Source organism: Lampetra fluviatilis, chromosome 59 (assembly GCF_964198595.1).
Source record: "Lampetra fluviatilis chromosome 59, kcLamFluv1.1, whole genome shotgun sequence".
Classification (NCBI taxonomy): Eukaryota; Metazoa; Chordata; class Hyperoartia; order Petromyzontiformes; family Petromyzontidae; genus Lampetra; species Lampetra fluviatilis.
Window position 1 is genome coordinate 7,827,839 of NC_136333.1, and position 21,540 is coordinate 7,849,378.

The 21,540-nt window shown below is 47.8% G+C and overlaps 2 protein-coding genes across 2 annotated transcripts in view; both read left to right on the forward strand.

Annotated features, from left to right (window-relative positions):
* Positions 1-213: 213 nt before the first annotated feature.
* MYDGF (myeloid derived growth factor) lies at positions 214-7,719 on the forward strand. The gene is made up of 6 exons (XM_078881007.1): positions 214-464; positions 2,026-2,076; positions 2,461-2,522; positions 4,470-4,551; positions 5,104-5,176; positions 6,492-7,719. Exons 1-6 carry the CDS (start codon positions 309-311, stop codon positions 6,569-6,571), a joined length of 504 nt encoding a protein of 167 aa, XP_078737133.1. The 5' UTR covers positions 214-308; the 3' UTR covers positions 6,572-7,719.
* A 1,658-nt stretch (positions 7,720-9,377) lies between these two features.
* The window catches only part of LOC144950862 (furin-like), a 36,946-nt gene continuing 24,783 nt past the window's right edge, over positions 9,378-21,540 (forward strand). Inside the window, exons 1-2 of the mRNA XM_078881008.1 lie at positions 9,378-9,712; positions 16,126-16,364. Of these exons, the coding sequence (XP_078737134.1) occupies positions 16,197-16,364 (168 nt within the window). The 5' untranslated portion in view covers positions 9,378-9,712; positions 16,126-16,196. The remainder of the gene's footprint in view (positions 9,713-16,125; positions 16,365-21,540) is intronic.

Below are 21,540 nucleotides of genomic sequence, written 5' to 3' on the forward strand. Positions count from 1 at the left end.
GTTTTATTTGACCGGATAGCGGAGTTCTTCCAGAAGAAGTAACTTCGTTTTTTCGATATCGCGGCCGCCTCCAATGCCGACCGATGGCATTCCGGAAGAGCAACACCACTTGGAAGATGCCTGGACCGGATTAGGAAGATATCTTCCGGATTAGGAAGATATCTTCCGGAATTGGAAGATATCTTCCGGATTAGGAAGATTACTTCCGGAAGAGGAAGACCATCGTCGTTGCAGTGTGGCACCTGAGTGAGAGAGGTCCCGCGATCGGAGGAGCTTCGGTTAATTCAAAATCGAATTTTAATCGATTAATGTCAATTACAAATAAAACAACAACAATGAGGGCGTGGGCCGCGTGTTTGGCGCTGACCGCCTTGTTCGTGGCTGCGTCGGCTGACGAGAAGGCGCTCACCGTGGAGTTCGATGTCAGGCCCGGCGGGATCGTGCACTCGTTCAAACAGGAGCTGGTGAGTAAAGGTTTATTACATCGCTACTCCGTGCGATCTGTAAACATTGTTACTTGTCAACAACCGCCGACCTCTTTCCGTCGATCGCCTAAGAGGCAGTGGATGGACAGGATACAAATTGTCCCCCTCACGGTAGTGACTGGATAGAGCATCGGAATATTTATACTGGTAGGAACCTCCTGGTTACACCCGCCCACAGGGGATTATTGCGTCCGTCCGCCCGTCGTGCATCCAAAAATGGGAGGGAGGGGCTGGGTGGGGAAGGGATGGGTGGGGAGGGAGGGGCTGGGTGGGTGGGTGGGGAGGGAGGGGCTGGGTGGTTGGGGAGGGAGGGGCTGGTGGGGAGGGAGGGGCTGGGTGGGTGGGGAGGGAGGGGCTGGGTGGGTGGGGAGGGAGGGGCTGGGTGGGTGGGGAGGGGCTGGGTGGGTGGGGAGGGAGGGGCTGGGTGGGTGGGGAGGGAGGGGCTGGGTGGGTGGGGAGGGAGGGGCTGGGTGGGTGGGGAGGGGGGGGCTGGGTGGGGAGGGGAAGGAGGGGCTGGGTGGGGAGAGGCTGGGTGGGGCTGGGTGGGGAGGGGCTGGTCACCCCGAGGTGCCCTTATAAAACTCAACGTTTAACCTACTCACGCCGGCTTGTGCCCGCCCTCACAGTCGGGCATATTTGCGAAACACACCACGCCGCCGTTGACCCTGGCCATTGACCGAGCAACCCAACGTTCCTACCAGCTCCCTCTGCAGGACAATGTGTTTCTAGATCTATTATTTTTCTAGCTACGTGACTTCACCAAAAGACCCAAAGAGTATCTTAACACCTGTTTTATTGCCAGAAGGGTGTAAAACCTATTCTTACTTTTTTCATACTTTGATACTGGCATTCTAGCAAAAAAAATGTCCCATTTAATAGCAGGCTATGTGTGCCGGTGCTCTGGTCCAAATTCAACAAATTTGCGAGAAAATAACATTCTCGTGTTAAGAACTCAACGGGGTGAAAACCAGGCGGCAACACGGCCCCCTACTTGGCTGACTAATGCCATTTGCAGGCCGGCACCGCGTACACCTTGCGCCACGTAGGGACAGCAGCCGCTGGGTGTTCCCCAGGCTATGCGAAACGCAGTTCTAAATGAAATCTTTTAAATGTATGTATTTGTTGAACTTATTTTGCACCGTACGTAGCCAACAGTGCTAATCGGAGGTGCCATGTTGAGTCTATGGGTAGTGTTGAGTCTATCGGCAGTGTTGAGTCTATGGGCAGTGGTGAGTCTATGGGCAGTGTTGAGTCTATGGGGCAGTGTTGAGACTTTTGTGCAGTGTTGAGTCTATGGGCAGTGTTGAGTCATTGGTGCAGTGTTGAGTCTATGGGCAGTGTTGAGTCATTGGTGCAGTGTTGAGTCTATGGGCAGTGGTGAGTCTATGGGCAGTGGTGAGTCTATGGGCAGTGGTGAGTCTATGGGTAGTGTTGAGTCTATGGGTAGTGTTGAGTCTATGGGCAGTATGTATGAATGTTGAACTTGTATTGTGTCGTGCGTATCCAACCGTGCTAACCGGAAGCTTCTTTGTGTTGACAGGGGAAGTTCGGCTGCACCTTTACCTACGCTGCACAGGGAGGGACAAACGAGGCAAGAGATTCCCCCCCCCCACCTTCCCTGACATCAACCAGAATCAACATGAGAATATCAATGTATCAGAATATCTATTTATCAGAATATCAATGTATCAGAATATCTATTTATACTGCAGGAGGAATCCAATGAGCTTCAAAGCTCTTTTTCACAGATGTCCGATCGTAGTGCGTGGTACAACCACAAACAATACAAGAACACGACGGGAGTACAAAGTATAGGAACGGTAAACGAATCACTAAAAGATATGTACGAAACCTTCTGATACGGACACCCAGTCCAAGCGGGACTCAAACACAGGAACTCCCACAATACATTGTGCGATGATCATGATGACGATGTTGATTATGACGGTGGTGATGATTGTTTAATTTCTTGCAGCAATGGCTGATGAGTTTGGGGTCGAATGAGGATCACTCTCTTTTCTCGTGCTCCGTGTGGAGGTATGGAAACTATCCGTTCATTTAACTTCATTCGTTTTTACCGCCCTTTGTCTCAATCTTTGGCTGGGTGAAGGCCTCCTATGCGCTGCGTCAGGCGTCGGAGTTGTTTGACCTTACTTCACCGTGCTGGTCATTGCAGGTCGGCGAAGCGGGGCACCCAGGGCCGGTTTAGATGTCACTCGCCACTGATGATGTTACCCGCGGCTGGGAACCAGACCCATATACCTGTCAACCCATACGGTTTACCCGTATTCTTGGACAGGGAAATTTAGTTTTCAGGTCCAGACGACATACAAACGTTTCAATACGGGAAAAAAAAACACGTCTTTGTTCGTGTGATGGAACTTTGTAGGATGAACGTTGAGATTTATAAGGTGCACGGGGTAGCCAATAAGGTCTGAATTGATCTCTAATCACGTAGGTACTGACAAGGGTTTGACATGTATGGATGTCGCTCGCCACTGGTGATGTTACCCACATCTGGGAACCAGGCTCCACGTCACTGGCTCCATGGCGACGCCGTAATGGAGCGACGAAATGGGACACCTACACGGAAGAGAGTGTTGGGCGTGGCGTTGGCCGAAGGGGCGTTGTCTTTGCCCATAATATTTGTGGATCATGAATCGAGGTTAATCATCGTATCGATTGCGCTCGGTCGACCCGGCACCCAGCTCAAAGTTGATCGGGCAGCCATCTTGAAAATGTCGATCCATTGGCAATCCAATTCATTGGCAAGCGATATTTGGATCGACCAGTCGTGTGAAACACCCTCTTTATTTGATTGGCTAATATCAGCAAGGTCGGTGATTCCGTCACAGTCCGCTTTTATTGTAGCGCGGTGCAGCAGCCGCTGAGCTGCCAATCCATTGGTGCAATTCAACATGGCTCTGTTATCACAACAACAACAACAACCTGGCCCATTGTGATTGACGTTCAGCTTTTACAGCCTCAGATTGAACACGCACGCCCTGTCAGAGTCGACAGCGCTGCCTCGCAACAATCGGTCGGCACGGCCTTCAAAATCCCACCATCACCGGCATTACCGGCACCACGACTTGTATCTGACTTTAGGTCACCCCCCTTAGTCGCCAACCTGTGGGTGCCACGTGCATTACCAGTCTCGGTAACCTGCCCTCCACCACCCTGCACACGTGTCACACCCATCACAACCTCCTCTTCTGGAAGTATGTACGTTTGAACTTCTTTCGCACCGTAAGTAAGGCCAACTGCGCTAATCGGATGCGCGGGGGAAGGATGACAAACTAAACACAAAAAGCAGTTCTAAAGAAATTAGTTTTCGATCAAGGTCACATCTCCAGTGCTCTCCTGTCACGTTCTATTTCGAATCTGTCTTCTATTCCTACATTTCTACACATCTATATACTCAAAGGCCAGCACCTTCATTCGTATTTGTTTTAGTTATAATTCCAACTTTCTATCGGCCAGTAATTCTTAACCTGGGGTGCACTCACCCCCTGGGCGTGAGAGATGCCATTTCTGGGGTAGTACAGCTACTTTTTTTAAAATCAAACCTATGTATTAATGATCATTGTTATTTTTTATGATTTAGAACCAAATGAGTGCATATTGTAGTAAATGTTAACCACTGCCTCTAAGCCCTATAGTAACACACACACACATTCCTCCTGTCTCAAACACTCACTTCTTCACACCTAGGTTGACCTCTCTACCTTTCTTAAAGTTTTACGTAGGCCATTCAGGACCCACATTGGTGAATACAACTATCGTTTTCTGTTATAGTGTTGTTGGCAATGCTGACGTGCTGTTATTGGTGTGTGAAATTTTAAATATGACTTGGAAAAATCACGTGTGCTTTTAAAAATGGTACAGCCTTCTTCAGTTCACCGGCTTGCGCAGTCAGTTGAGATGCCTGTACGTCTTGTCACCAATGTGTCGAGACAAATTCTTTCCGCCTTTTCGTTTCAGGCCAAACGGGAAGTCATATCTGTTCTTCGTTCAGTTCAACACTGAGATTTCTGGAGCCAAAGTGGAGTTCGCGGAAGCCTTTGTGAGTTTGGGAGTCTGGGTTTTTTGTAGTTCATTGTTCAGTGTTGCTCCACAAATCTATCGCAGCGGTTTAACAACCGTTACGTCAGGAAGGAGGATGCTGCCATGGGGTTGTCACAGTGGCGAGATGTTAACTACCTCGCCCTGTGTGCAGCAGGGTCGTGGGTTTGATTCCGACCCTGACGCCGATTAATTTGGAGTTTGCGTGTCTATCTCCCCGTGGTCGGGTGGATTTTTCTCCGGGTACTCTGGGTTTTCCCTCCCCGTTTAGGATCAACATGTGTTTTGAGTATTGGCTGCTCTATATTTGTCCACGTGATACGGCTTATTAGCTTCTTTTTCAGAAGCGATCTGGCTATAAATGATAGCTCAACGAAGTGGCTTATCACGTGGAAATTTATCGCAGCAAAATAATCTAAATAATGTAGACTGATCCATAAACCTGGACTCTTGGACGATCCTAAAATCCTGTTTCTGTTAACATTCTATAAAACAACACTGGCACCGAAAATGTAGTGTTTGAAATTTTTAAATGTCACGTTTGTGTTTTCAGTCGCAGGCAGCTACAATTAACCTGAAGGACATCGCTTTGAAGCCAAGTGAAATTGTGGTTGGCGAACACACAGGTGATATATTGTAGATTTTGGTTTTGTACTCTTGTTTTGTTACACGCTGAAGATGCTGCTGCCTCGATTGTGGAGCGAAATGTCAGGCATTATTGTCCAATAACACGCGGTGCGACCCCAAAAGTACATCATAGAGTTACAGCAAATCATTACTTTTGTGGTGTGGAGTTGGTGCATAACAATAACAGTCCTTTATAAAAAGTTCAAGTCAAGTCGATACACGTCCCCACTCGAAATGAGTGTTGGGCAGGGATCATCTCGGTTAGTGGCCCTGAATTGGGAGTGGAAATTCCACATTCTTATGGCAGCGGCCGGTTTATCTGTCAGACAACCACTGTCAACATCCACCTAATTAGTGTTTATTTTTCTATCAACCCCTGAGGGATGAGGATGATGGGATGAGGATGATGGACAGAGGTGACCCCCAAATGACTGGATCCCGTTATTAAAAGCCCACTATTATTTTCAGACCATAGCACCCAATAACACATTGGCCAAACAAACATTTTGTTCTCCGTAATAGAGTTTTTGTTTGGGTTAGATCGCGTAGATATATGTGATGTCACTGTGAGCCAATCAAATTACAATGGATATCTATTAGTTGGGTTATTGATAGCTAGTTAATCAACATCGACTTCAAATTTACCCCCCTCTATTCAAGACCCAAACAGGGGGATTTTTCCACAATTCTGGCTGTCGCCTAATGAGGCTAGTTGTAATTACCGGCGAAACGTCATACTCAAATTGTAAATGTTGTGGGTTTACTCTCCAACACATCGGTGTGCTGAACTAGTAACTAATTGGCAAGTTTATTTACGTGACAAATCTCACTAATTGACTGTCGGGTGGTGGCGGGTTTAACGACACGATCTTACCCCAAAAAAAAACCTAGAATAATATTGGTCGCGAAAGCCTGTGTGTGAAAGTTTTTTCTCCACGTTTATGTATGTATGTATGTTGAACTTATTCTTGGTTCTTTCGGTAAAGTCACGCAGAAGGGAAATAATAAAATAATAAAAATATAAAACAGTAAAAATTCTCACGACGTTTCGACTGCAACACAAGCAATGATCATCAGGTGTGAAATACAGCAAGAAAAAAAATGGCGTTTTTTTCTAATTTGCTTGCTGTGGATTTCACACCTGATGATGATTGCTTGTGTTGCAGTCGAAACGTCGTGAGAATTTTTATTGTTTCATATTTGTATTATTTTATTATTTCCCTTCTACGTGACTTTACCGAAAGAACCAAGAATATAATCAATCTTGATAATAGATTATAATGCCAGCTGAAAATGTTCCTTCTGTTTTTGCAGTGAGCCACAACCCGGGCCAGTTTGGATCGCAGCTTTCCAAGCTCATGATCGTGTCGAGGAAACCTCACGAGGAGCTGTGATCGCCTCTCTCACTCTGTCTCTCTCCGCCACACAACTCTCCCATTATTTATCCACGTCTCATTTTCTCTCGACACACCACACCACTTTCACACACTCTCCTCTGCATCCCACACTTCTAATCTCTCTCCATTTTCCCCTCTCTCTACTTCTTCCTCCCTGGCATCTCACTCCTCTGCACTTCACACAACTCTCACGGCTGTCAATGGAGACACACAACTGCTGGGATTTGGACTCATGTTAACATGAGCCAGTGGTAGCTCTGTGGCTGAAAAGGCCGTTGCAGAAGCAACGAGCTAGAACCTCTTGACACTTGAGTTTTAATGAATCCTTGCGGGGGCTGGGCGTTTCGTGTCGAAGGTTCGTCATCGCTGCGTCGCAGACACTGAACCAGCACTGCTGACATCCGAGGTTTGATCCCTTGGGTTGGATGTCTCAAGGGGCTCATGATGGCCGTGGCAGGCTCTTGAGCCAGCACTGCGAAGATGAAGCCCTTGTGCTGGGTATATCTGGCTCTGTCAGAGCACCGTGTTGGAGTAATTGAACAAACACTGGGGACGTCATGAGCCAAGTTTTCGGGGTGGGGTTCTCACATTCGTATTAGGAGGGTGACAATGGCTGTGTCGGACACTAAGGAAGTGCTTCAGAGATCATGGGGTTGGTTATTCTACTGTTTCCTTACAATGGAGGTTCTTCATGGCCATGTCTGGAACATTGATCCAGCAGTGCTGAGATCTTGAGTTTAAATCCGGGCACCTACCCTGTGATTAAACTGGGTTCTCAAGCATTACGAATTCGATGTCTCAGCCCGGTCATCAATCACTGCTCACAATTGAAATCAATGAAATGAGCTTACCATTTGAGCATAGCTCAGCTCTGAGGTTATACATCTGTACGATACTTTTTCGTATAAAATCACAGAAAACTAGGCCAGTCACCCATCTGCACAGCTGAACTGAATGCCGTATTTGCTGTGGTAAAATTGGCCCTTTTGGAGGACATTTGAGCAGTTAAACACTGTGGTTTTGCTGTAATGTGGTGGAGATTGGAATGGATTGAACATTCCTTTGGGTATATAAAGGTTAAAATTTAAAAGAAGCAAACTGGAAAACATTTCCACTCAATAAAAAAATGGTTTTGTTACTTTAAATCCGTGAATGTGCTTATTGTACACACACAAACACTAGCGATGACCGGCTCAAATGCGCATTGAGGCAAGTGGATGTATTTGCCATCTGTTTCCATCTGTATGGGGATATAGTGTTGCCCCCTCACGCAAGGCGTGGGTTTTCTCCACCCACTTGTATCATAAACACTCATCAATTGGCTGAAAACAATTTAACATAAAATCCAAATGTAGCACTCCTCAAAAAGAGCCCTACGACTCAACGAAACACGATGGCCGTCTGGGCTGCACATCGAGCTTCAATTACATGACGTCATTCAATTTGCAGATTGCATTACAAGCAGTCCTCGACTTGCAAACACCCACACGAACACCCGCACTTGCGAACGCGAGCACTTGCAAACCAACTGCCATGAAATATTGTTTTTACATCAACTTATAACGTGAACTCACATTTGCAGAACTATTTTGTTCAGCGGATCGATCCCCCGCGAGAGATGTAATGAGTCTGCTTCGCGTTGTGACGATTATCTGAATGGGTCCTGGGCCTCCCCCTAGGTCGACTCAGCCTCAAATGAGTACCTGGTGCGGGGTGTAAACATTGCCACCGGGGAGACAAAGGCGGTCGGGCGTGGTGCTGGCCACCCACCCCCTCGTGTACCGTTCCGGCCTTCATAGGTGCTCGCTAACAGCACTTGCCCCTACAGTCTGTTAAGGCTATATGGGGGGTCTTTATCTTTGTGTGTCTTTGTGCAATTGTGGTTGCTCACTGCCCCCTGCCGACAAGCAAGCCGGCGGCAGGACTCAAGTGAAAATAAAACAGATTTTTTTGTATATTCATGTTAATTTATTTTATGTTCTATTGACTATACGGTATTTTTTTACCAGTATTACATGCAAATGTACAATATTTCTTCTGAGTTTAACAAAGCTTCCCTGTTTAGTTGGACTGTAACACATTTCATAACACTGACCGTATGGGCATTTAAAAACGGTACATTACTGTTTAACACATAGGCTTTCGCGACCAATATTATCCATGATAGAGGTTTTTGACCACCCAAAAAGAGCATAACCATGCATTGTACATTATGCATGGTGTGCATGCATAATGTATGTTGATTAACCGATGAATAACCCAACGGGTAATGGATCACCATTGTAAATTATAGGCTTAGATTAACCCCCCCCCCCCCACTCTGACCTTCGCATCTGATTGGCTCACCAGTGACGGCATCACGTGTGCCCCCTCTCGCTCCACAACTCCTCTGGCTGTCGCCTGATGATGCTGGCTGCTGCTGTTGTAATTACCGGCGAAACGCCACGGCACTCGAATTGTAAACGTTGTAGTTGAGGTTCAACTCTCCAACACACAGCCGGTGTGTGTGCTGAACTAGTAACGAATTGACACGTTTTATTTACGTGACAACACTTTGCTTAATTGGCCGTGTCGGGTGGTGGCGGGTTTAACGACAAGGTTATATTTACCCCATCTCACCCATCCAAACCCTCTGTTGTGCAGTACATTGCTCGAAATTCCCTACTTTAGAAACCGTTCGACTTACGAACGAATCGCGTTCGTAACTCGAAGAGTCGCTCCCCGTCCTACGCGGAATTTGTATTGCGCGATGACGTCACCGAATTTAAATCGCCGTCGCAACGATATGCGTGCGCACATGACGTCACCAGAGTTACGCCTACGAACACAGCTGTTTAGTTTTTTGACGTCATCGCTTTAACGTGACGTAAGTGAGAGGGGGCGTGGTTTACGTCGCACAGCAGCTGTCCGCCCGCCCGGCTATAAAAGGGGGAGCGCCATGAGCACTCGTGTTGGCGTCTTCCCCGGGGCGTCCGCATCGCTTTCGTTGGTGGTGATCCCCAGGATGGCGACCCCGCTGTCTCGCTGAGCTTCCGTCTTTCTCCCCCCCCCTGCCGCCGCCGCCGCCCTCGCCTCGGTCTCCCCTCGCCACGCGCTGCTGCCGCTGTGGGGACTCCGCCGCTTCCGAGCGTTCCTCGGGTAGGCCTCCGCCAGACCACGGTGTTGCCTAGTTTCCCTGCCCGGTGAGGTAGGCGAGCGTCGGTGCCGTCCGAGAGGCCCGGGGTACCCCCCAACCTTCCTTCGCTCGCCGGGCGATGTTGAAAGTCTTTGACTAAAATGAGCGGTGGCGCAGTGGTTAGCGCATTGCGCCGTAGAGCCCGGCTCGCCTGAGTTCGATTCCCGGCCACGGCTAACATCGGCGGCGAGTGGTGTGTGGATTCGGTCCCGCCTCTCTTGACCAAACCGTGAGGTGAAGTATGGACACCCGTCCATCAGCGCATTGGCAGAGGGCTGCAAGCAAAATCTACGTGGCTCTGTGTCTCCCTGTGCTGGCTCGACTCGAGTCGGAATACTCGGGAAAATTAGAATAATTGGGGGGGGGGGGGGGGTGGTGGGGCATTAGGGGAGTTTAAACGACTTAAAAGTGGAGCGTCCAGCAGCCTCACGCCATCCTAGCGGTGTCCATCGAGTTCCAATTCAATTTTGTCCGTGACAATTGGTAACCCCAATCGATGACGATGGGGGGGAAACAAAATCCGTTAAGTTTGCACAGGTGGCTTAATCGTGCGATGATCATATGGGATGCGCGTCTGGTGAGGCATCTTTCTCCCCCCGCCCGCTTTAACCAGCAGTCGATTGACCATGGCTGGTGATTGACGTGACCGAAGCGCCTTAATGGTTCGTGTGATCCGTGCCTTTTTAAAGTGTCATCCTCGTCCCCCCCTATCGTTCTTTCTGAACGCTCTCCATCGGAGTTGAGGTCATCCGTTGGCTGTGGTTGGTTTCGTCTGCCGCGTACTCCGTCTAAACGTGATGAGTGGGCTGCGTGATGATGACCGGCGGACAGACCCAGGTGGTTGTTAAACTCTCGAGTAGCTGCAAGGCGCTGCGGCGTTTGTGCACTGTGGCTTTTTATTTTAATGTTGTTTACATTCTGTGATCTGTAATATATATTTCTATAAACGGTTACTTAGCACGGGCGCCAATACTTCAAACGGCTTGCGACAAACAACGCGGTCAGGAGTTGTAATAATAGAACTGCTTTTGTTTTTAGTTGGACCTCCCCCGGCACCTCCGATGAGCACGGTTGGCTACGTACGGTGTGAAAGAAGTTCAACATGCAGTACGAGAAAGACGTGGCACTGGATGCGCTCCTGTGCGGCCGTCTGGAACGCTCTCCCCTCCGATATTAGGAAGCCACTGAGGGCTATGATGCACCTTTTAAATCGTCTAGATTCACAAACTCCGTTGTTTTAGAAACTGCTTTGTGTGGTTTAGTCCCCCCCCCCGCATCTCCGATTAGCGTACGGTGCGAAAGAAGTTCAATATTACATACGTGCAAAGAGTCATAACACGGTTCTTGACTCGAGCGCTAAAACCAACGCGTGGATGTTTGCATCCCCCCCATGGGCGATCGCCATACGCAACGGGTTTGTTTTTTGTTTGTAGGCCGCTACAATGCTACACAATGGGCAAGCGATCTCTGGCCGGCACCGCAAAATCCATGGTCGAAGTGCAGCTCTGTGCTCGCCTTCGACTCGCGCTGGCGAGCATGAGAAGGCCAACGTCTAGAAGTGGATTGACAAAGTTTGGTGTGGCGTGTATCTGCGCAAATGTTTCAGTGGGGATTGTAGCGGTGAGCGTGTTCGCGGCCACCAACACCTGCGACTATTCTCTGAATCGGTCCTGAGCCCCTCCCCTAGGTCGACTCAGCCACAAGGGAGTACCCGGTGCGCTGTGTAAACACGCCACTGGGGATTCTACCTCGTGTGACGTGCCGGCCTTCATAGGCGCTACTCGTCAAGACGGCACTTGTCCCCAACAGTCTGTTAAGGATATACGGGGATCTTTGTCGTGCGATGCTTTAGGAACAAACGCAAGGTAAGTGGGCTTGGGCAGGACACGTGGGGGGGGGGGGTGCTGGTTGACGAGACCGGCAATGGAATGACGGCCAAAGTGGAGAATTCACCCCAGGGGGTTGTGGAGATGTCGCGATTGAAGTCGTCTCGTGTGTCGGTGCAGGGTAGGCCTTTGTACAGCAGTGGATTGAGCATGGTTGTCGACGAGTTTTTTAGTGCCTTAGTTACAAAGACAAAGATTCCCCCATTTGGCCTGAGCGAGCAAGTGCTGTTAGCGAGCACCTATGAAGGCTGGCACTGCTCACAAGGGGGTGAGTGGCCAACACCACGTCCGGCCGCCTTGGTCTCCCAAGTGGTGATGTTTTTCACACCGCACCAGGTATTTATTTAAGGCCGAGCCGACCTAGGGGGGAGGCCCAGAACCGATTCAGATAATCTTCGCTGGTTTTGGCCGTGAGCCAGGAATCTAACTCGGGCACGGCAGGTTCTTAGTGCAGTGCGCTAACCGCTACACGACACTCTTGTCTTAGTTACACACATGTAGAGACATACCTGAGAGAGCCCTGGGAGATCAAAGCTATTTTTCAAGGGAGATCTGGGTTGTAAAGCAAAGAATGTGCTTGGCGCACACATTTCTTCGCACAAAATCGAGCAATGCGGTTTATAACTGCAACAAAAAATGAGGTGAGGAGTTGTGTGGTTAACCGTGGAAAGCCGTGGTCTCAAAAGCTCATGTTCACGAGGTTCCATCGCTTGAAATATAATCTCTTCTTTGGCCTTTGAGCCATTGGGACAATTTTGGGTTGTTAGTACTGCGCAGGATGCCAAATTATGCTTATTTTCCTAGATCCTACTATCTCTAGATTAGAAATGTACATGATAGCAAGGTCACCGTGGTAGCGTTTAATGAGAATATATAAAGGAGGGTGCCTTTTTAGTATGTTCGTTTGACAGATAATATATTTTCGGGGGGGGGGGGGGGGGGAAGAACGACTTTGATATGAAACGTCTGCAGAATGCGAACCCTTGGAAGTTGTCTATAAAACAGATGGTGTGTAGACTGATGTATTCCCATGGTGGGACACGGTCCTTGGTAGGCCCCCCCCCCCACTGCCTGCGGTGCAGACTGGCAGCGTTTGCCACCCTCGGTGGTACCCACAAACCCCCTTGGTGCATGGGCTAATTGAGGTCGTTTTGAATATGGGAGGAAAGCACGAATACCTGAAGAAAAATCCACCAACACACGAGGAGACGACGCTCTGGCTCGCGTGTGTATAGGTGTGCCGCGATTGTCCGAACGTTCGGTTTTTATGAAATTGCACTTAAACGAAAATTGACGAATTCTGGACACTTTTTTAGATTTTTAACGAAATCGAATTTCCATGTTTACGAAATTTCGCACTGCACGCGCCGTGAGGTCGTCGGACACGGAGCAACCTGGGAGGCTACATTTTCTGATTCTGATCCGCTGGTTATAGGGGAGTTTTTTTTCAGGTTAGGAGCAGAGCGTGAATGGCTGCTCAACGCATCCATAATTTTTTTTTGTTTCAAATTAACAGGAAAAGCCATTCCGATTTACGAAATTTCGTTTTACGGGTGGTTTTTTGATGAACGCATCCCTTTCACAAATCGAGGGATCTCCTTGTAAAGCAAGAACTGCTTTTTGTGTTTCCTTTGTTCTTGACCCGCACCTCCGATTAGCACCGTTGGCAACGTAAGTTGCGAAAAAATGTCAACATATATTCCTACATCACTATGGCCTCCGATTCGCATGGTCAGCTACGCACGGTGCGAAATAAGTCCAACATACCCACGTGCCTGCTGTCAACCTCAATGCTGCACTGCCTCATGAGCCACCACCACCTTACAGGTGCTTCCACCCCTCTGTGATTATTCAATCCCGCCACTTAAGTCACCGCCGGTCTTGCTGCGATGTCATCTTTCGCCATATGGTATCAAATTTCCACGACAATGACGCGACTACAAATTCCCTTGAAGTAGTAATTGCAGCTCGCATTTGTACATCCTTGTTTTTGTTCCTTGCTCTGCTTTCCGTCTGAAACGAGGATTTACTGACCGCTACGTTTCACTCGGCATGAGCACCCCTTGAGTCGCCTTGCCGTTGCAGCTTTTTGCAGTCCTGTGACGCCGAGACCGTTGTTCTTGTTGGTTCTGAGCCAATGGTGGAAATTCGACATTCCTGTGACAGGGACCCATCTCTCTTGCATACGCTGACAACTGTTGACTCCCCACAGGAGTACTCGTTTTTAATAATTCCATAGAGATGATGATCACGATCGGTCCAGTTGGTATTGGAACGCTCCAACGACCGTTTTGTGATCCGCATGCTTTTCCCACAGAGCCTCCATTGTCAATAATAAATAAAAGACTTGTTGAAGAGATGTGTACAAAAAAAGTGCTCTGTGCGGCAGCCATAAAGATTTAAGTGCTTTTACGCGTCAACAGTTTTTTTGTAATGGTTGTGGTTTCTGAAAAGGCACATGTTGACCTGTGCTTATCAGCTGCGGGAGGTCAGGTCGGTTCCTCCAATAGAATGTGTTTTTTTTTCTAGCTATAATGATTGCTTAAGTTTCGCAAGGTCATTGCTTCACATTATCTCTGTTGTTCCTTCTTGGCCTATACAAATACGGGCAGTTTAACTGGGTAAATACATGAATTGCGTTGTGATGATGCTGTTGGCAGTGTTGAGACCACTTTAAATTTTGAGCATCTCTGAATACCCAATAGTGAAGATATTGCTGCAATGGGTTGCTAAGACGAGTTCCCAACGACACCAACAGCGGACTTTGCACTTATCTAAGATTGTGGATCTGGTGGGATTTTTTTGGCAGCTTGTGAAATTGTTCAACAATGGTAAAGTTATTATCGACTTTGGAGGGCTTCTGGTGGGGTATTAATCCCTCACCAGTTCCCGATTGAAATCGCGGGTTATAATTAAATTGCCTCTCTGGCCTCTGCTGTGCAGAAGGACCATTGTCCCAAAACCTCGCTTATTAAATGTTATTTTTCCGTGTTTATTGACGAATGTAAAAAGAAATCCCCCTTAAACAAAAGGGCACTTTATCAACACCGAATTAATCCCATTTTCCCAAGTGTTTAATACAACATTGCCTCGACGTGAGATATTAACGGGGACATTTTAAGGCGTCTAACCAATTGCATGCCCATTTTGTGGTTTAATAAAAAATTTGCTCTTGGTACATGCCGCATAATGCGCGGCACGAGAGAATGTGGCGATCCGTGCGAGGTTCCTTGTGTTGGCTCCCATCAGCGGTGCGCGATTGTCGTCTGAAAAACCAGGATTGGAAGTGTGATCCACGAGCAACGAGGCTTGTTGGGGTAAGCCTGGCAAAGCCGGTTTTAGCAGTGCACTGAGAGTGGATGGAAACTTATGGCTGTGTAGGTTTTCACGGACACGCTGTGTCGCTGTCCCACGCTTTGTTTCGTTTGTACCCGGTGTTGTTCCGCACGATCTCTAATGGTTTTGTCCCAACGCGTGGCAACAACCTAAAAATACATCGGCCAGAATGCTTTATTTTTTATCCCACTCTATCGCCGATTATGACCAGCGATTTATGCAAGTGAATTCCCAATAATCCACGTTGCTATTCGACCATATCATCGCGGATCATGTAATCCATGGCGCATGTACGTATCTACACGTACGTACGTACAATCCGAGGCTCGTCGCAGAGGTTCTCTAATCGGCTGGAAAAATGGTTGTGCCGACACCACGGTCTGCCGCAGATTGCGAGGAGAAATTGGCCGCGCGATTCGATTCATCTGACTCGGCATTAGAACGCTCTCCCACCTCTCATTGCGAGCCGCTCACTGTACCGGAGAGCAACCAGGCCAGATTATAGAATTAATAATGCCGCATAGTTACAGCCAGCTGTTCTGAATGTGTCGTGTTGTTCTAATATATTAGGCAAAGGTGGCATCGGTCTGGCGATTGTCAAACACATGGTTGTGTCCTTACATCACCCCATGCAAAAAATAAATGTCCCATGTTGTATTACGACGTTGCCGTAGTTTTGTTTCGCTTTTGCTGTTTTGGTGACCCAGGGTCTCTCCTTGCAAAATGAGACTCCATCCCCTGGGTTTTTCTTGACTACTACTCACCACCTGGTTAAACAAAAAAATGCGGCCTGGTGTCATATCGATGAGTGTGTGGAACACACGGTGGCGAAGAGGTTGTTGTGGATTGTTTTCCCCTCTGCTGCTATAAATTTCCACTTCGTTGAGCTATCATTCGTCACCAGGTCTATTCTGAAAAAGAGCTATATTGCTCAGTGGGCTTTACCTGCTAAAATGAAGTTAGTTTTCGTTGTATAGTCCTCTTCATCTGAAAGTCAGTCTGATTTGTGCTTTGAATACCTTTTGCTAGTGCTCTATACTTGGCTCCAGTCTGGGAATTGTGGAGTGCACCAATGGGCACTGGGTTATCAAGAGACCCGAGCCGTAGCCTAAGCAAAAAAAACAATCTCCCGTGTTTGTGTTTTATGCGCACAGACGGCCAAGAGGAGGAAGGAGGGGCGAGCGCTTGAGGAGGGAGAGGAGGAAGGGAAGCGCACGAGGCCGTGATGCGGCCGACGTTGGCCCTGCTGGCGTGCGCTGCGTGGCTGGTGGCGGGCGGCGCGCGTGGCCAGCCGAGGGACGTGTACACGCACACGTGGGCCGTGCTCGTGCCGGGCGGCGCGGCCGCGGCCGACGACGTGGCGGGGAGGCACGGCTTCACCAACCTGGGGCAGGTCAGTGAGCAGCACGCAACCCCCGCCGCGCGGTTATTGTCTCGAGAATCGATGCGGTGGCGAGGATGTTACCTCCGTCGTCCGGTATACAGGAGGTCATCGGTTCGACCCCCGACGATTTCTGTTGTATATTTGGAGTTTGTGTTTTACTCTTTCCCCGTGGTCACGTGGAATTTTTCTCCACCATTTGGCTGCTGTAAAATTCTATGTGGTGACCCACTTGGTTGACCTATCAATTGTGGCCAGGTCTGCATGGCTCGGTGAGCCTTACCTGGTAAAATAAAAAAATAGTTTAGTTTTAATTTGTTTTTGTAGTCGGTCTGACCAGGACAGATCCGCAAAGTGGAAAAACTCCGTGTTAATGTGGGGAGCGGTGACGTGGCCTCATCATTCGAAATGAGAAGGCCAGGCTGTTGAGTGCTGGCGTCACGCTCCAAATTTGCCAGTCGAAAAATGACACTTAAATTACTCGAATTTTTGGATTGCACACGGCAGCAGCAGCAGCAATCATCCACCCCTCACTTGCGTACTGATGCCCAATTACATCAATGGGGGATGCCTTTTTTTGGCAGAGTAAAAAATGATGAAAAATGTAAGAATAGGTTTTCACCCTTGCTGCCAATAACACAGGAGTTGTGTTAAGATGTTCAAACTCAAAATAGATTCCTTTTTGCAAGTCTGCATTAACCACACACGGTACTTGTAAAATAAGTAATATAAACATTTTTTAAAACACGCTTTAATGAAATGTACCCTACTGGTAATGGAAGAACTCCACAACTCCAGGAAGTGGCCCCGAGGCTTGCCGTGACGTAAGGGACCGTGGCCAATTACAGCCAACGTCAGTTTACCGTGGACAATTAGACCCTAGCCGAAACATAACATATAAAAAAGATTGTTTAAAAATATTTTTTTCTTTTTTATGATAGAATATAGTATTGTCATCAGTATGACATAGCTATACGAAGTTTGCAGTCGATACGACATTGGGAATACGGTTGAAATTGAGTTACAAGTTTTTGGATACGACAACACACACAGTAAGTTAAATAAAAGCGTGTGAAATGTTTAAAGATATATGTTTTGGATTTTTTATGATAGAATATCGTGTTGTCATCAGTATGACATAGCTATTTCAAGTTTGCAGTCGATAGCACATTGGGAAGTGTGTAAAAATTGAGTTACAATATTTCATTTTTGAGGATACAACAGACGAAGTGAGTTAAATAAAAGCGTGTAATAATCAGGATAGGTTTGACCCCTTTCTGGCAATGAAACGAGGCGATAAGATTTTGATACGGCAAATAAGACGTACTCTCCGGTTCTTTCGGTAAAGTCACGGAGATAGAAAAAACAATCAAATCTACTCACGTGACTTTACCAAAAGAGTCAGAGAGTATGGATTCCTGCAGTCACGAAAGCTTCAAATCAAGATCAAATAAGATATATACTAGGAGACCTCCTTTACTAGTGGCAAAATATAGTAATAGGTTTTTATATTTTCAACTGGTACAAAAACTGACACCTTTATACAAGGCATCATGTTTGCAATAACCACAACACAAGCAGTCAAAATGCAAACAAAAAGAAACAACTCTGATGATGATAATGATATGCACTGTCCTTGAAGTTGATTGGTCCGCACCCGAGACAGCTTTTCTTAGAGCCTAGTCTCCATTGGTGTTGGACCAGATGACGCCAAGAAAGAGAGTTCGTGTCGATTCGCAGTTGCTCCGTTGAAGGGAGCGCAGACCCACAGTGGGTTTACTGTGCAGTCCGCAGTTTGGGTTGCACTGCCACAATCGCACCACTGTGGCTCGCGTTTCATTTTCCTTTCGTAGGGGAGATGTGCGCGTCGGCCTGTTGATGTTCGGATGGCGCGGTTGACGGCTCCCCACTGACACCACCTCCACACGTTCTCTCCTTTTCTCGCACGCTCACTGATGCATGCTGTTTCATATTTGAAAGCGGCATTGAAGCCCCGTCGTGTTTTCATTCCGTGACATCTCGCCGCTAAGCTGAAAGGCTTTCTGTGCGGATTACTCGACCGTTAATATATTTTAAAATAATCTGAATCGTTCATCTGTTTTGCGAGGGAAGGGAGGGAGCAGCGCTCGTCTGCTCCTGCTGGCCCTGCCGTGATCATAAATCCCTTGCCGTGCGTTTTACGAGTGACCATGCTTCTCCGGGAAGTGGCGGTTGTGGAGGCAAGCCCGATGGTTGGTGGGGTGGTGGTTTGGTGGTTTGGTATGCGGTTATTGCTGGGGTGGTTGGGTCAACTTGTGACCACTGCTCCATTTCCTCCACTGAAGTGTGCAATATGTGCAGTCTTTGTTCTAGGATCCCGCGTGCCCCTCGCATTATTTCGATTATTTTGGCTGCTATAAATTTCCAAATGATCGCCCACTTTGTTGAGCTATTATTTGCAGCCAAGTCGCTTTTGACAAGTAAGTTAATGCCTCGGTGGGCTCTGCCTGGTTAGGATAGTTTAGTTTTATTTGTTTGGTTTTTTGGGTGATTTGTTACCTTGTACTTTACACTACTGTACCATCATTTGGTTTTTGTGCTGTTATTTGTTGTAACATTCTTACCCATCCCCTACTGGCCATCTGTGAAAAAGAGCTTTATAGCTCATCGGATTCCTCCAGTATAAATATTCAGATTCTGCATCGGCATAAAAAAACTCCCGCATACATGGGTTGCAGACGCTGTCTTGGGTAAACACTATTTATTCAGTAAATCAACATAACACAACCTACACTTGGGTGTTGAACGCCCATCTAGCCACGCCACGGCAGAACTAGACACGGTTCGCTATCCCGGCCCGGACCACGAGCTGGGTTCCGGACCGCGTGGCTAGAGGCTTCTTTTACCCAACGTGGATCATCATCACCAGCAACACGAAGAACCCCAAGCCCCTCACGGCCCCCCCCCCCCCTTATATCGGCCCGGGCTGGGGCTAGCTCCGCCCCTCGCCCCGCCCACCTTCTAGATCTCTCTGGCTCTTTCCCGAAGGCTCCCCGAGAGCTCTTTTAGACCACGTGACCGCCCAGCGGCCCCCGTCCACCGGTGGCCCCCCTCCAATATCATCCGGTCACGTGTCGGCAGGTCAACCGGCGTACCATGCCCCAACGTAACCTGGCTGGCTGACACTCCCTCTCGCTCCCTCACCAGGAGCCCGCACCGCACACTGTACGTGGTGCCTCCGCGCTGACCAGTGCTCACCCAGGCCCCGCTAGGGCTGGTACTACGCCCAGTAAGCGGGCTACACGTAATGCCAACACATTAACTGCCGTGGCTTCGTAAGCCCGACACCACAGTGACAATCAGTCACTACACGTGTAAATAAATCAGCCGTGCATTCATTCAATCGTCAGCCATGATAAGTGCACTGCTGGATATGAAGGCCTTTGCAAGCAGTTGCAAGCCGTTTGGCATCTGCGCACGAGCTGAATTTATCTCTGCACTCCACCTGCGATGGACATTCCCCACTTTGCCTGCTATTCCTTCACCTTTCTTACCCGCTGACCATCAATCCTCACCCCCCGCCCCCCCTTGTGACATTCTGTCAAAGCCCCATGTCCGTTTCTTTGCCACCTAACGCGCACTGTACAACCCTTATGTAAAATCCCCAAAAAACTCTATTTTAACAGGCCCACCTAGCTCTATAGACACACGCAAACTCCAAAATATACAGGCGTCCGGGTAGGGATCGGACCCACGACCTCCTGTATACCAGGCGAGGGAGATAACATCTCCTAGCCACCACGGCGTAGACTTTGTCATTGTGATCAGATTCATCTTTGTTTGTCTGGCGTTGGATCCGGACCAGTGCACGAGTCTCGAGTGTTCTGCGATTGGATCGGTTTCATCGAATGAAGCTAAGGATGTTGACATTTTAATCCGGAAGAGCGAGAATGCCGTGACGGATTTATACAAAAAAAAATTTCCATGGGAAGCGACTTGTCGCGTTTGTGGTTTTCATGGCGGAAATGACTTGAATTTCCCCTCCCGGGTTACGGAGCGTTTAGGCATGCGTGTTATTTAAAGCATTGAAACAATAATTATTTTCCGTGAGCTGTTTACAATTGAGCGATAAACAAGCCATGGACGAGCCTGTTTTTTTACAGCTAAGTCATTTTCCAGTACAGTCGATGATAATGCTGCAAAAATGTGTCCATCTGATCATCATCGTTGTTGTCAAAGTTTTCATATCTATGATGATCACGCACAAATCGTCATCATATTAGATCATAATCAGATTCACCATCATCATCATCCCCCTGGCAGTGATTAAATGAGTAGCGACTGTTTGTGACAGGAAAGCAGTGGTCATCCTATGGGGCAGACTTGGCCCTCGCCATGTCAATGTGGAATTTTAAACCGAGTGCCCCCCCCTCCACCAAGCTCGCTGGAGCAGGGTAACGTTAGTCACGAGGGCAACAGCTGTTGACTTATCACAAGGTGATACTCATTGTATCAAGATGTTAACTCCCTCCCCTGGTATATTTGGAGTTTGCGTTCTCTCACGGATTTTTCTCTCCACTATTTGGCTGCTGTAAATATCCATGCGATGAGCCACTTCGTTGACCTATCTATTGTGGCCAGGTCGTTTTATGAAAAAGAGCTACATAGCTCAGTGGGCCTTACCTGGTAACATCAAAAAATTGTTTTTTTATAGTTTATCTGGATAGATTGCGAATATTTTTCCAAACAACAATGATCCTGAATTTTTTTTATGCAATCTTTGAGCGACCCGAAGCCTTGTTCGTGTTATCCATAAATATTAGCGTGGCGACAATGTCTTGTTTTTTTAGCCATCGAACAAAGACTGGTCGCAACGCGTCACTTTCAGATGCACTCCTGTGGCCGTCTGGAACGCTCTCTTCCTTCTGATTCATTAGGAAGCCACTGGGAGCTATGATGCACTTTTCAATCATCCAGATTGAAAATGTATTTCTTTTAACTGCTTTTTGTTTTTTTAGTTGTCCTTCCCCCACATCTCCCGATTTTTAGCATGGTTGGCTACGTGTTTAGCTTGTACAATGTTCATCGGCAATACAGCCTGTTTTCGTAACGCTATTTTGATTTAACAAGCTGAATGTATTGGAACACTTTTCATAACGCAGATGTGAATTGGATGTCACGTGATCGAATTAACGGAACTACGTCGTGC

What these genes read in the sequence shown, in the direction of transcription:
- MYDGF (XM_078881007.1), top strand. Translation starts at nt 309, where the DNA reads ATGTCAATTACAAATAAAACAACAACAATGAGGGCGTGGGCCGCGTGT. An exon ending in TTCTCGTGCTCCGTGTGGAG is followed by an intron (nt 2,523 to 4,469) that starts GTATGGAAACTA and finishes TTTTCGTTTCAG; the next exon opens with GCCAAACGGGAAGTCATATC. An exon ending in TGTGGTTGGCGAACACACAG is followed by an intron (nt 5,177 to 6,491) that starts GTGATATATTGT and finishes CTGTTTTTGCAG; the next exon opens with TGAGCCACAACCCGGGCCAG.